Source organism: Podarcis pityusensis (genome assembly GCF_964106645.2).
Source record: "Podarcis pityusensis genome assembly, chromosome: 14".
NCBI lineage: Eukaryota > Metazoa > Chordata > Lepidosauria > Squamata > Lacertidae > Podarcis > Podarcis pityusensis.
Window position 1 is genome coordinate 53120586 of NC_138039.1, and position 14858 is coordinate 53135443.

Consider the following 14858-nt stretch of genomic DNA (forward strand, 5'->3'; position numbering starts at 1 on the left):
TCAAAGTCCACAGTTGGAGGCAGCAGGAGGGGAGGGGCTCTTGTGCTCCGGTGCTGCTTGCAGGCTGCCCTTGGGGGCATCTGGCTGGGGGACAAGAGGCTGGGCTAGATGGGCTGGATCCAGCAGCCAGCCTCTTCTTAGGTTCTTGGCCCAAACTTCAGAAACAGGCTGGTAGCCAGTGAAGCTGTTTCAGTAGGGGAAGAGCTTGTGTCCTGTGACCAGCGCCAGTCGGCACTCTGACCACAGCACTTTGACTAGGAACGGAGTAAGACTGGGAAGCTTTGTGGCATGTGAGGAGAAGGGCAATGGGCAAAGGCTGAGATCAAGCAGGTGCAAGAGCTGGTGGCAGAGAAAGCTTTCTTCTGAGTCCAAGGCTTTGGTGTCTCCTGCGCATCTAAATATGCTTTTCTGCATCATCCTGTGATGCTGTGGCTCCGAATTTAATCACAGGCAGAGGGAAACATACTTTAATAAAGAGGGCATCAGCCCACACATGTGGGCAAGGGATTTTTCCAGACTGAGGGTGACATTATAAATAACCTCTCCGCTGACAGCTGTCAGGAGCAGGTCGACCAGCCAGAATAGAAATCACGTAGGGAAACAGGAGTCACCAACTTTGCATTCACTGTCAGGGACACAGGAAGCAGCCTTTTGCAGAGGTAGCCTATTGTCTATCTAGCCCAGCACGGTAGACTCTGGCAGGCAGCAGCTCTCTAGGGCCTGGGGGAGTGAGTCTTCTCCATCACCTGCTGTCTGCTTATTCTTCCAGCTGGAGGAGCCAGCAACTGAACCCTGGGAGGTTCAGTGTGCAAATCATGTGGAATATAGCCTTATGCAGACTCAGACCACTGGCTCATCTGCACTGACTGGGAGCAGCTCTCCATTTCAAATGGGTTCATTCCCAGCCCTACCTGCAGCTGCCATGGCCTGAACCGTTCTGGTTTGGGTGAAATTTTTGACATTCTGGAGGCAGGCTTTTGAGAGATGTCCCAACAAACCCCATGGATTGTTCTGCTCTCTTGCTTAGAGTTTAAGAAACATTTTTTCCTGTCCGGTTGTGTTCTTAAGGCAAGTCACTTCCAAGCATTCCCATGACCAGGTACTGCCTATTTGAAGCTGAAGACTAAACTGCACTTTCCCGCCATGGGCCAGCCCATGGAGAGGTGGGTGCCTGGAATACACACATTGTCATGGTTAAGCATCACCCCTTTGGGTTTCCCCGTCGTTCCGGATGTGTAGATCAGAACGCAACATTGATTTGGCTTTTGGGACTCAATTAGAGCATCCAGCTCTCCATCCTGGACCTCATTGCCCAACTCCATAAATTCATCCATCTGCAATAGAACAGGAAGGAGAGACATTGCTTATTTAACATCATTTATATAAAGCATTTTTACCCTGCCCTTCAGCCATGTGACTTCCAGAACAGCTCATATAATAATAAAAGCAAGACAGTCCCTCCCTGCTGTCTTACAATTTATTAAAAAAAAAGCAAAACCAAACACGACACAAAAGAAAAAGGGGAAGAGGAGGGAAGAGTAAAACAAGCAAATTAAATAGCTAATTTTTGGAGTTGTGTGGCAATTCTTATAAGCACCATCTGGAATTCAGGAGCAGATATCAAAAGCAGGTGGGCTCTCATAAGCCTGAGGGTTGGGACTGTCGTATTCTGCTTTGGGAGCCTTTTTGCAGGGCGCACGTGCGCTAAATAAATCAGTGAATATTGCTGAACTTCTGTTTCCTGATAGCCTGTTTACCAGAGAGAAATAAAAAACTCTGATCTTTGTTACTCTTACTAAATTCCCCCAACGTACAAGTACATGTGAATCAGCTAATACAGGGGTCAGCAAGGTTTATCTTGCCTGGGCCAGATCAGTCCCATGGAGATTTCTCTGTGGGCTGGATTGCACGCGCGCACCCGCAATTTTCGGGCTCTGCGTCTGTGCAGATGCGATTTTTGGCAGACACGATTCCCAGTGCCATGGAAGCGAGTCCCCGCGCTGTGCCGGTTTAGCGCAGCGTGAGTGGGCAGCTCAGTTTGGGAGCAGCTCATGGGCCAGTCAAACGACCTCCACGGGTCGCTTCCGGCCCATGGGCCTTAGGTTGGTGACCCCTGTACTAAAGACACTTGCTGCAAACATGCTCAAATGGTAATGGCAGCGTACCCCTCACAGAGCTACAGTTCCCAGCACTCTTAACAAACTACAGTTCCCGGGATTCTGGGGGTGAGGTGCTTTAAATGTATAATGTGTAAGCAGACGCTTACTGGAGAGTTAATCTAACTGAAGTTAGTGATAGGGGCTGATCTGAAGCTGCCCTTATCTACACCAAATTGTTTGTCGGGTCTAAGGCATAGCTACATGATGATAAAGAATGGATGTTTGAGCTAAAGATTCCTGAATCCACGTTCCTTGTTGTGGCGAGTCTCCGTGAGCCAACGTCCTTTTCTGCCCTCTGCGCTCGCTGGGCAGGTGCCATCCCTCTGGTTATGGGTCAAGGATTAGTTCTCCTTCCCTGGTGACGCTTCATAATGCCCTCATCCTGGCCAAGTGATCCCTGTCATCCCATGAAGTGCTAATCCTTCTGCTCCCAAGCCGCCTGGCTGCGGATTTCTTGGCAAGCTCCTGCATCAGGGTAAAGTTTCCGTTTCCACAGACATTTGATGCCGCCATTTGAAAAGCCTGGGCTGCATCTGAAGAGCAAAGGGGAAATGAGCCCCAGGGCTCTTCTGCAGAGGCTTCAGGGAATTCATGCAGAATGCTGGTATAGCCAGCATGGGAACCTGCAGCCCAGAGGCTGGATGCAGCCCTTTAGGCTGCTCCCTGGCTCTTGGGCTTCCCTCTCGCCTGCCTTCTTGGTGCCCTGGCCTGCCTGGAAAGTGCCCTTGAACTGCAAATGTGTGTCAAGTTCATGTGTGGCCCCTGCCGGGCTGCCCAGAAGAGAATGCGGCCCTTGGCTTGAGAGAGGTTCTCCCATCCTTGCACTAAAGGAAGAAAGAGACTCACTGAAAACAGTCCTTGGAATATTCTGCTTGCAGGATAACAAGCTCACCAACTATTTCATATATAAGCTATATTCTGCATGCACAATGTATTCCAAAGAAAAGCTGTTCTTTACTATTTTTAACAACTTGCACTCCTGGAGGCATTTTTCATTGTTTTTCAGGCATTCCAGCAACAAGGAAGAAGAGACAAAATGAATCAGATAAGCAGAAATAAGCAGAATTTCTTGTATGGTTTATGGTTCCTTGCCCATCATACCGTGTACAAATTGGGATGCTTCTCAGCCAAGGGCCCCCTGTACATCACAATGGCCTTCAAGTGTGGTAAACAATTCTGGATCTGTGCAACATTTAAAGGAGGGGGGGGGGAGATGAAACATATGTGAATTTATTGCATTTTAAATCCTTGTTCCAAAAATTCTGGATCTGTGCAACATTTAAAGGAGGGGGGGAGATGAAACATATGTGAATTTATTGCATTTTAAATCCTTTTTCCAAAAAAAGCCCCATAGCTAGTGAACCTGGAAGAGCTGGGAAAAGACTCTCAGCCATGGGGCCACCTGAGCAGCTAGTGACCAGGCTGACTCAGGAGCACAGCCCTGGGGCTTCTCCAAACCCCCTCTTGTTCCACTGCTCCCCAGCTACCACCCATGGCCTCCCTCAGGGAAAACCACTCTTTGGCGCTCAGTCAGAGCAAACGGCAACTTCCCTGGATTGCCCTTTGTTCCAATCTGTCACTGAAGAGCAGGTTTTCCCTTGGAAAGGAGCAGGGCAAGGGAAAATCTGCTTGGCCGGTGCTTTCTAGGGATGACGCAAGCAGAAGGAGGGAAGAGACCCTGCTCCTTCCAAGCAGCCATGTACATAGGATTTCCTGGGCCAAGGACGCTCTCTGCGGGTTGGGCCCCCTGCATTCCTCCTGTCCCCAGCAATCTATTGACAAGAGCCACTGCTTATGTACCCAACTCCCACCCAGCAGGCTTGGCTTTTATCAGGGGTTCCCAAACTTTTAGGGGCCACCCCCGCCTTTGGTTCCATAACTCATCCCCAGTGTCCCTCCCCCTTACCCTATAATAAGCATTGTTCTGAATTCATGACCAATCAAAATCCATTTTAAAGTACAGGTGTCCCCCGCCACCCCATGCACATAAAGGAAACCACATAAAGTGGGGAGCACCTCTAAAAAGCCTCCAAACACCCATTTTAACCCTGCTCTCCAGCTCTCTCCCCTGTTCTCTCTCTCCACACAACTGGAGTTGAAGCTCTGAAGTTGGCTGGAGGATGCGCAGGAAAAGGGCCGCTGTGGCTGCTGCTGGGCTACCAGCACACCAGCTGTTAGGCGGGGAGGCTGAGCCATGTAAATTATTATTGGTTTCCCCAGCCACTCTGGGCGGCTTCCACAAAGACCAAAAATACACTAAGATGTAATACATTAAAAACTTCCCTGAATAGGGCTGCCTTAAGATGTCTTCTGAATGTCAGGTAGTTGTTTATCTCTTTGACAGCTGATGAGAGGGCGTTCCACAGGGTGGGCGCCACTACCAAGAAGGCCCTCTGCCTGGTTCCCTGTAGCTTTGCTTCTCGCAATGAGGGAACTGCCAGAAGGCCCTCGGCACTGGACCTCAGCATCCGGGCAGAACGATGGGGGTGGACCGCTCCTTCAGGTATACTGGGCTGAGGCCGTTTAGGGCTTTAAAGGTCAACACCAACACTTTGAATTGTGCTCGGAAACGTACTGGGAGCCAATGTAGGTCTTTCAAGACTGGTGTTATGTGGTCCCAGTCACCAGTCTAGCTGCCGCATTCTGGATTAGTTGTAGTTTCCGGGTCACCTTCAAAGGTAGCCCCACGTAGACCGCATTGCAGTAGTCCAAGCGGGAGATAACTAGAGCATGCACCACTCTGGCGAGGCAGTCCACGGGCAGGTAGGGTCTCAGCCTGCGTACCAGGTGGAGTTGGTAGACAGCTGCCCTGGATAGAGAATTGACCTGTGCCTCCATGGACAGCTGTGAGTCCAAAATGACTCCCAGGCTGCGCACCTGGTCCTTCAGGGGCACAGTTACCCCATTCAGGACCAGGGAGTCCTACACACCCGCCCACCCCCTGTCCCCCAAAAACAGTACTTCTGTCTTGTCAGGATTCAACCTCAATCCATTAGCCACCATCCATCCTCCAATCGCCTCCAGGCACTCAAACAGGACCTTCACCGCCTTCACTGGTTCTGATTTGAAAGAGTGGTAGAGCTGGGTATCATTCTGCATATTGATGGACACCCAGTCCAAACCCCCTGATGATCTCTCCCAGTAGCTTCATATAGATGTTAAAAAGCATGGGGGAGAGGACGGAACCCTGAGGCACCCCACAAGTGAGGGCCCAGGGGTCTGAACACTCATTCCCCCCCACACTTTCTGAACACGGCCCAGGAGGAAGGAGCGGAACCACTGTATAACAGTGCCCCCAGCTCCCAGCCCCTCTATTTTTATTTTTTTTTTAAGATCTCCCAGCCCCTCTAGACGGTCCAGAAGGATGTTATGGTTGATTGTATCAAAGGCCGTTGAGAGATCCAGCAGAACTAGGAAACAGCTCTCACCTTTGTCCCTAGCCCGCCGGAGATCATCAACCAGCATGACCAAGGCAGTTTCAGTCCCATGATGAGGCCTGAATCCCGATTGGAAGGGATCCAAATGGTCCGCATCCTCCAGGTGTGCCTGGAGTTGTTCAGCAACCACACGCTCAATCACCTTGCCCAAGAATGGAAGATTTGAGACTGGGCGATAGTTAGCCATACTGGCCGGGTCTAAAGATGTTTTTTTAAGAAGCGGTTTAATGACCGCCTCTTTCAGCGGATCTGGGAATGTTCCCTCACAGAGGGAAGCATTCACCACCCCGCAGAGCCCATCGCCCAGCCCTTCCTGGCTTGCTTTTATTAGCCAAGGAGACAGGTGATTGGTTTCACGCATCCAAGCAGCCTGTCCACATCCTCGGGGGTAACAGATTGAAATTGATTCCATGCAACTTGACCAGACAGGGTTCTAGCACTCTCCCGCCCCAGCCCTGCTCCCACAGTGGTGTCTAGCTCCTTCCGAATATGAGTGACTTTATCTGCAAAAAACTTTGCAAAATCGTTGCAGGAGATCTTGGGGTCTTTACAAGGCCCCGGTGGTAAAGGTGGTTCCGTTAAATTGCGGACCACCTGAAAGAGTCTCCTGCTACTATCTTCTGCAGATGCAATAGAGGCGGTGAAGAAAGTCTTCTTCGCCGTTGCTATTGCCACTTGGTAGGCTCAACGTTGAGCTCTAACCTGTGTCTGGTCAGATTCGGAATGAGTTTTCTGCCACCAACGCTCTAGCCATCTCAGCGATTGTTTCATCACCCTCAGCTCCGAAGAAAACCATGGGGCTGTCCGGGCTCCATGCAATTGGAGAGGGCGCTTCGGAGCCAGACAGTCAATAGCCCCAGTTAACTCCGCATTCCAGCAGGCCACCAGGGAATCAGCTGAAAGGCCATCAACATGGGATAAAGCATCCCCTGCCACTCTCTGGAAACCATTTGGATCCATTAAGTGGCGGGGCGGACCATCCGAATTGGTCCCAACTCCCTGCAGAGGGGAAGGGTCGCGGAGAAGTCCAGTTGCACCAGGAAGTGATCTGACCATGGCACTTCTTTTGTTTCACTTTTACTTAGTGTCAGATCACCCACTTCACTAGAGGTGAACACCAGGTCTAAGGCATGTCCGTGGCTATGAGTTGGACCAAACTTATTCAGGGACAGCCCCATGGAGGCCATGCTTTCCACGAAGTCCCGAGCAGCCCCTTGTAAGGTTGTGTCGGCATGGATGTTAAAATCCCCTAGGACAACCAAACTAGGTGTCTCCAGGAGAACATCTGCCACGACCTGAAGCAGCTCAGGCAGGGAATCCTTGGCGCAGTGGGGAGGTCGGTACACCAAAAGGAATCCTGTACTGCCCCTATTGCCCAACTTCCAGAACACGCACTCAGAGAACTGGGTCTTCCCAGTAGGACGCCTGGTGCAAGCTAGTGACTTCCTAAAAATCACTGCAACCCCCCCCCCCGCCCACATGACCTGGGTTGCTGTGCGTAAGAGAAACCTGGTGGGCAAGCAGCGGCAAGGACAGGCCCATCTGCTTCCTCCAACCAGGTCTCTGTCGCACATGCCAGGTCAAATCCTCCATCCACGATCAACTCATGGATGGCAGTGGTTTTATTCATCATTGACCTGGCATTGCACAGCAACACTTTCAGGTCATGTGGGTTTCCCTCTGTTGATTCCAGTATCCATCCGGTCAAGGCCAGACCCGGAGGCAGGGATAGTCTTCAAACAACGACTAAACCTGCCTCCTCGGTAATGACATAGTCTGGTCTTAGCGTAACTCCTCCTCCTGCCCATGATCACCGAGATTGGATGTCCCAGTGCTTCCCCCCCCCTGTGGAACTTGCCCCAGCCATTATGTTGGCTGGGGCCCCACTCCCAGGCAGCCCTGATCCCACCCCTTAAAAACAAAACACAAACTATACAACAACCAATAAAACAACAAAAAACAAAAACAGAACAATTATACTAAAATTAATCCCCAACCAGATATCCATCCCACCCACCCACCCCCACAAAGCAAAAAAGGAGAAAAAGAAAGAAAAATTTAAAATGCCACCGACTGCTTAAGGACATTTTAAAACACATTAACCACTTGGAACAGGGAAGCAATAGCAGAACAACTTCCCGCACTTCCCCAAAAGTTTGTTCCAAATGAGGGCCTGGCCCAGCTGGAAAAGGCCCTGGAAGGGCGCAGGCCCTGCAGTCCTCCCCACAGCCGATGGTCCCCGCTGCGCCACTGGTCTCTCTGGGGCATCCTTTGCCCTCACTGCTGTCCCCTTCAGGCTCCAGGGAGGGTCTCCTTGGGAGTCATGAGGACTCTCCAGCTCTCTCCCACCATTACCTGGCTGGACTCTATTTATTTACCGGTATTTCCTGGTGCTGTGCGTATACACAGTTGCATGCAAGTAAAATGTGAGTAAGTAGGGGGTGCTTGTATTTGGTTTAATTAATTCAACAAAATGGATGAACTTGATCCAGTGAGCCCAGCTTTTCAATGCCGCCCCTTGCCTCCCAGCACCCTGCCAAGTGATCCCACCCCAGGGGGCACTACCACCCACACAGCCTCCCCTACGCCAGCACCAGTGCAAGGTCTGCTGATCTGGGGAGTGTCCTCCTCATCTGCAGCTGCTCAGGCTGATGGAATACAACCCAACTCAGTGAGTCCTGACTCTGCTCTTCAGGCCTTCCCAGAAAACAAGGCCCTCCTGCAGACAGATCAGATTGCTGCTCCACCTGGCCCAGTATTGTCTTCCCTGGCTGGCAGCAGCTCTTTGGCAGAAGGTTATTTCTTAGCACCTGCTATCTGATCCTGTTAACTGGGGGTGGCAGGGATTGAACCTGAGACCTTCTGCATGCAGAGCAGGTGCTTCACCCCAGAGCAAGGTCTTTCTCCAGCTGCAACCAGCCTTGCCTTTCAGCCCCCAGTCGATTCCTCTGGGAATGGGTTAGCTTTCTAGCACAAACTTTCTTGTGCAGGTCAGTAAAAAGAAGAAGAAGCTGGAGTCTCTTACTTGTGTGATTTTGTCCAGTTGTTTCTGGTTTTCAACCACAATGATATTAGCTCGGCAGTCCTGAGCAATGTAGTGGCAGACCTCAGGAGAACTGGTTGTGTAGATCCCTGTCACAATGCCGCTGGAAGGGGAGGGAAAGACACTTTTTAAAAATGAAAGCTTTGCTTCCTGCCAATGTTGTGTGCTCCTCAATCTCCAGAGGCTCTAGGGGTTCCTGCACTTTCCTTGCAACAAAGGTCAGCAGAGACGGTGGTGTCTTTAGGACCTATGGTTTTATTTACACCCATACACAAACTGAGCATGGGATGGAGGCAGTCACAGCATTAACCCTCCAGCAGATGTCACTTCCCCATTAGGTTGCTAGGGAAGTGCCCCCCCCCCCCCAGCCGGGGGTCCAGTGCTGAGCAGAGATGCCTCTGTCTCTCTAGCTTCCAGCATCAGCTTCTAGCCACACTGGTAATCTGGCTGGTTATTCCAAGTCCAGATAGGAAATTTGACCATCCTTGCAAGGGCTTAGGTCACACCATGGTACTCCAAGGCTCCTTCCTCACCCTGCCAGAATTACTCATAAGGCTGGGGAATCTGTGGCTCAGGAGGTCGGAGGATGCCGACGGAAACTGGTGTGGAAATTGGCAATGTTTACTCATTCGTCCTGTGTCCAGAATGGAAATCAGTCTGATGCATATGTGTAATGAGTATGGGTTGCTCGTGCGTAAGTTGCCGCCTCTCCTGGCTTTGTTGCCTTGTTAAACCTTTCTGTCTGGACAGCCCTTCACTTCATGGCTGCCTCAGTCGCTAGCAGAATCCGTCAGTGGGCGTTTCTTAAACCTTTTCCAACATAAAAGTTGTTTGACACCCAGTCTCCTCCTACTCTCTCTGCGCGGAAGTCTTCTGTGCAGGGAGGGCGTGGGTAGCGGAGGACCCGTGCTCTCCCCGCTGGTGTCCGGTGAAGAGTCTGGGAGCCCTCTCGCCGATTCCCCCATCTGCCCCCCTTTATTCCTGGTGTTGCGCTGAATTGCTTCCCCATCTGCTGAGCTGCCTCTCTCCCTGCTGGGCCCTTCTCCAGCATCATTTGAGAGCCTTCCCTCCGCCTCTAGCTCCAATGTCAGTTCCCTGACAATATGGACTGTATTTACTGTTATTGTTGCTTTCAGTCCACAAATCAACACATAATGGATGATATACACCCATTGTCATTGTGTTTCTTTCACACTGAAACTAACGGTATGGAATATCACATAATAATAACCATGCAGCTAATTGCACAAAATTCCACCACAGTGGACAGCAAGCCCAATGATGTAATTTTTGTTGGAAACTAAACAGCCGTGTAATGGAAACAGTGCAAGTAACACTGGAAATTGGAGTCTTCTACCCTGACCTCTTGGGATGCAGGTGGCGCTGTGGGTTAAACCACAGAGCCTAAGGCTTGCCAATCGGAAGGTTGGCGGTTCGAATCCCCGCAACGGAGTGAGCTCCTGTTGCTCAGTCCCTGCTCCTGCGAACCTAGCAGTTCGAAAGCACCTCAAAGTGCAAGTAGATAAATAGGTACCGCTCTGGCGGGAAGGTAAACGGTATTTCCGTGTGCTGCTCTGGTTCGCCAGAAGCGGCTTAGTCATGCTGGCCACATGACCCAGAAGCTGTACGCCGGCTCCCTCGGCCAATAAAATGAGATGAGCGCCGCAACCCCAGAGTCGGCCACGACTGGACCTAATGGTCAGGGGTCCCTTACCCTGACCTCTGGACCACCCAGGTGTTGCCGGACTCTGACCCCTGCCATTGGCTAGGCTGATGAGTGTTGGGTCCAACAACATCTGGAAGGCCACAGGCTCCACATCGCTGGCTTTACAGTATAGAATGTGTTCCCCAGGATATAGTCTTGCAAAAGCTAAGCACATGTGCTCAGGGTTCCAAGCTGGAAGAAAGGTGCGCTATCAACATAAGAAAAGAGTAAAAAAAATAAAATTAAATACTGGTGAGGTGGTGACATAATGGAATAAATGGTGGTTCCTTTTGTTTCTGATCTTGCAAAGCAAGGTTGGCTGAACAGTGCCTGAAATAAGTCCTGTATGCCTCCTCCAAAGCTTACCCAGCAAAAACAGCTCCCACGGCTGAAATGAACCATTCTGTGGAATTGAACCCAAGTATCGCTACACTGTGGAATCGCTCAAGGCCAAGCTGGAGAGAGAAAGAGAGACAGAAGATAAAGCACAATTTTTTGCAAAAGAAATAGGAGTCTGAATGCTGCCTGAGGTCAATAGGTGGGAAGTTCCAGCGTGCAGGTGCTGCTGCACTAAAAGATCAGTTTCCAGCACATGTGGAACTGGGATTATGTGGCACCTACAATAGTGCCAGTTCTGCAGATTGAAGCAGTCTTGTAAGGCCATCTTGTAGGTCAGCTGGTCCCAAATTGCTAGGGCTTGAAACACTAATAGAAACACTATGAGCTTGGCCCACTGGCACATCAGTAACCCCCCCCCCTCTGAGACACAGACAGCTTCTGGACCAGACATCTCTCAGGCTTGCTCTTGACGTTGGGGCTGTTGGTCCTCCTGCCAGGGACCTGCCCACCCTCCTAGGATGCTCGCCTGTTCTTATTGGGTGGCCTTATTGTTCACACCTCTCCTTAAGCTTTAAAAATTACTCTGAAAAGCAACCACACAAGAGCCACACCCCAAAGGAGAGCATTTTGGATCTCCCGCTTCAGGCCCCCCAAGTTTACCTTCAGGAAGCTTTTAGCTGCTTTGCGAGAATAGTTGTAATACTCAGCAAAGGTGATCTTTTCCCATTCCCCATCCTTCTTGCTGACCATTGCATTGAGAGACCCATATTTCTCTAAGGATTCTTGAAACATCTGATGAACAGTTATGGGAGCTTGCAGACATGTGGGGTCCATCCTCAGCTTAACCAGCCCATCAGCAGACGTGGTCCAGAGAGGCACTGGGGAACAGGCAGAGAAATAGAAGACTGCTGCAGCACCCATGCATCTCCATGCAGACAATGAAATATTCTCTTGTGTTTTGCAGGAGCGGAGCCAGTCTGTATGATGCCCTGGGTCCCATCCAGATCTTGGGCTCTTGGGCCCAGGGAGGACTGGAATCTCATGGAGGAGGTTGCTGGACTGGTCAGACAGGTTTCTTTGTAAGGCTAAGTGACCTTAGGGGGCCACCTAAGGGTCTTCATCAGCATATTAAAAAACCCGAGCTCAGTTGTAAGAGCTAACTGCCCTCCAGGCTATTGGGTGGCCTTTACTCCCACCCCCACTAGCTGCTTGGGAGGAGAACTGTGGGTAGAGTGGGGAGAGAGCTGAGCTGGAAGCAAGCAGAGGCAGATCTAGGCCAGTTCAGTTGCACAGGGCAGGGAGCCTTGCAGGCACTGCAGCAGGTGCCACAACTATGGTGTCCAATGGAAGGCGAGAGGTGGGGGCACCAGAGGTTGGCATCGCACAGAGGGCCACTGAAATCTGAGTTGCCAAGGTCTGCCACTGAATCCGGAGACCCAGAACCCTGCTTGTTCTGTGCTACTTCTCAAGCTGAGACTAATGAAGAAGCAACATCTGTTGGGGCGTTAATGCTGTGAGCCCCTCCATCTTAGGCTCAGGTTCTATATGTGTGCAACTAAAACCACACATCCTCAAGACACCACCGTCTCCAAGGAAACGGAGCCCTGGAATCCCTGAAGTTTCTCCATGCTTAGCGAATGAGGCGGCACATAACAATTTTCTCATTAATGATGTCTCAGTGCTTGCCACCCATTCTACAGGCAGCTTATTCTGCTATAGAGAAGGTAGGATTTGGCATTTAGATGCAATTCCTCACTGTCAAGATTTTTAAAGGAATAAAAACTACAAAAGCTTGGAGCGCTAAGAAGGTAAGAGCTCTGCTGAGTAAGTCTAAATATCCATTAGGGTCCAATGTCCTGCCCCCCCCCCCAGTAGCCAACTAGTTGCCAGCAGGAAGCCCAGGCTTGAAGGCAATAGTCCTCACTTCTTGTTAATGTTTACCCCTGCTGCCTGATATTCAGAGGTATACTGTATTTGTACATGGAGGTTCCATTCTTATCATAGCTAATAAGAGCCCAAGATTCAGACCAAAGGTCCATCTAGTTCAGGGCCCTGTTTCGCACAGAGGCCAACCCAACACCAGGAGTGAGGTAGCAAATTCAGAAGTGTGGGGTCCTTCACAATAGTCACAGCCATGACCCTTCTAAGATTGTGCAACCTTCTAAGATGATACAATAATCTTATAACATAATAATAATAATAATAATAATAATAATAATAATAATAATAATAAATTCATTAGAATGATCCTTGCTGAATGTTGCCTTTCACCAAGATCTGCTATTTGCTGTGCACATACTGGGCAAAGGACGCAGGCTGCTCCAATATCACTTTCAGAGTGACCTAAGTCGTATTTTCCTGGAAGTTCCACTGCATGTCACAGAACTTGCTGCATCCCATTGTCTGGAAATGGAGGCACTGAATGTTTTCGGAGTTCCTGAATGCTCAACTTTGGGGCATGCAGTGGCTAAACAGCTCCCCTCTTATGTTGGTGGGGTGACTCCAGGGCCCTGGAGACTGGGATATTGCAGAGACCCCACTGCAGAAAGAGCAAAAGGTCTTCAGCCCCCACCCCCAACCCAGGACCACGGCCCGATGCCCAAAAGTGCAACGCATAAGAAGGAGCCTCTTTCCTGCAGCTGCAACTCAGATGCATCACTGCCTCCAAACGAGGAGGTGCTACAGAGCCATGTGTTTTATTTCATGGCTGTGCTAGAGTGCGACAAAGTGAAGGGATCCAGAAAGTGGCAGGGAGGGAGGACTTGGATCCATGGAGGGGAGACAGACATTTGGTAAGCATGGAGGTAGAGGGTTTGGCAGTCAGAATAGGACAAGGCTTAGCCCAACAACAACACACTTAGTTCTCAAGTAGCCCCCAGAGCAGCACTTGTTTCTAACCCATGGAGGGGTGGGGGAAGTGCTACTCGACTCTTACTTCAGCCAGGAGGCGGGAAGGAAAGAAAGTTTGAGAGTCCCTTTTGGAATGTGCTGCATCCTCAGCTGAGAGAAAAACTAAGGCGAAGATCATTTTGCCACCAAGGCATGGAAAGGGAGAACAAATCCCCCAAAGAAAGGCAGAGTGAAAGTTTGCATTTTTCCAGGGAAGGAAAGTCAGGGAGGAAGGCAGCAGAGGATTTGAAAGGGATTGGAAACTCTTTGGTGGAGCTACTCTGGATTGCCACCGCCATACAACGAGGCTCATTCAAAACGGGGCCTCTGTATCCCTGAGCTAGACATTCCTGAGGGTCCCTCTTGTTTGGAATTGTTGAAGGTGCAAAACCCGTTTGTTTGTTTTCCCACCAGGTGGGAGATACAATATTTGAATGCTCTTCCATATAAGAACTTCCTAAAGCCAGGACAAAGGATCTGGCCTTGTCCTCTCATTGCTGTGCCACGTTTCTACGTGCACAAAGTCATTCATGTGGGACAGCGGTGAGGAACATGCAGCCCAGTGGCACACTTTATCCTCAGTATATACCTTTTTGTGTGCATTATTTGGTGGGAAAACTGCATTGCAAAATTAAACAAAGTGCAAATTTCAAAGGATGGCTGGGTTTCTGTGAGAATACTGTTTGGGGAAGTAGAAATAGTTTTGCCTTTCAATGCAGACTGATTCAAACTGCCCCCCCTTAGGGAACCCAATGCTGGATCAGACAGGATTTTGGTCTGATCCAAGAGGGCTCTTCTCACCACTGAGGAAGTTGCCGCACACAAAGGAGGAACAGACACAATGGGGAAGCCCTTCTGAGTCCCAGAAGCAAGGAAGCCCCTTTTTAAAGCTGGCTCTGTTCAACAATGGCAAAATGCTCCCATAGCAAGAAATGGCAGAGTGCCATCGAAACCCTGCACAAAGTTGTTGAGGAACAGAAAAGCCATTCTAGGTCCCCACAAAAGCTCCTTTATTCTGCAGACACCGACAACTAGTTCATTTTTGGCTTTTTCCTGATTATGCTTTGAGCAAGAGAGGTCGCAGACCACAAGAGGGGAAAGGAGCCGCATTTGAAACTCTGTGCGCACAGCAGGGAGAGGTATGAAACTCAGGTTAACAGTATAAAAAGTTACCACGGACAAATCCGGAAGGCTCCCATCCAACTTATGTGGGAGAAAGTGCCAGTGCACTCAGGAGGTGGCTTGGGTTGCGCTGCAGGCGCAGGAATAGGTTGCGTTTGCTGCGC

General features: G+C 50.2%; 1 protein-coding gene across 5 annotated transcripts in view; it reads right to left on the minus strand.

Annotated features, from left to right (window-relative positions):
* Nucleotides 1-14858, minus strand: part of ACSBG1 (acyl-CoA synthetase bubblegum family member 1) — a 39783-nt gene that overhangs the window by 10854 nt on the left and 14071 nt on the right. For 3 of the 5 annotated variants that reach the window (XM_080980758.1, XM_080980756.1, XM_080980757.1), the window contains 5 exons: nt 11344-11561; nt 10711-10799; nt 8622-8742; nt 3261-3341; nt 1185-1334 (listed from right to left, as the gene is read on the minus strand). In XM_080980758.1, the coding sequence (XP_080836884.1) occupies nt 1185-1334; nt 3261-3341; nt 8622-8742; nt 10711-10799; nt 11344-11517 (615 nt within the window). In that variant the 5' untranslated portion in view covers nt 11518-11561. The remainder of the gene's footprint in view (nt 1-1184; nt 1335-3260; nt 3342-8621; nt 8743-10710; nt 10800-11343; nt 11562-14858) is intronic. The other 2 variants (XM_080980759.1, XM_080980760.1) reach the window with 1 other exon arrangement.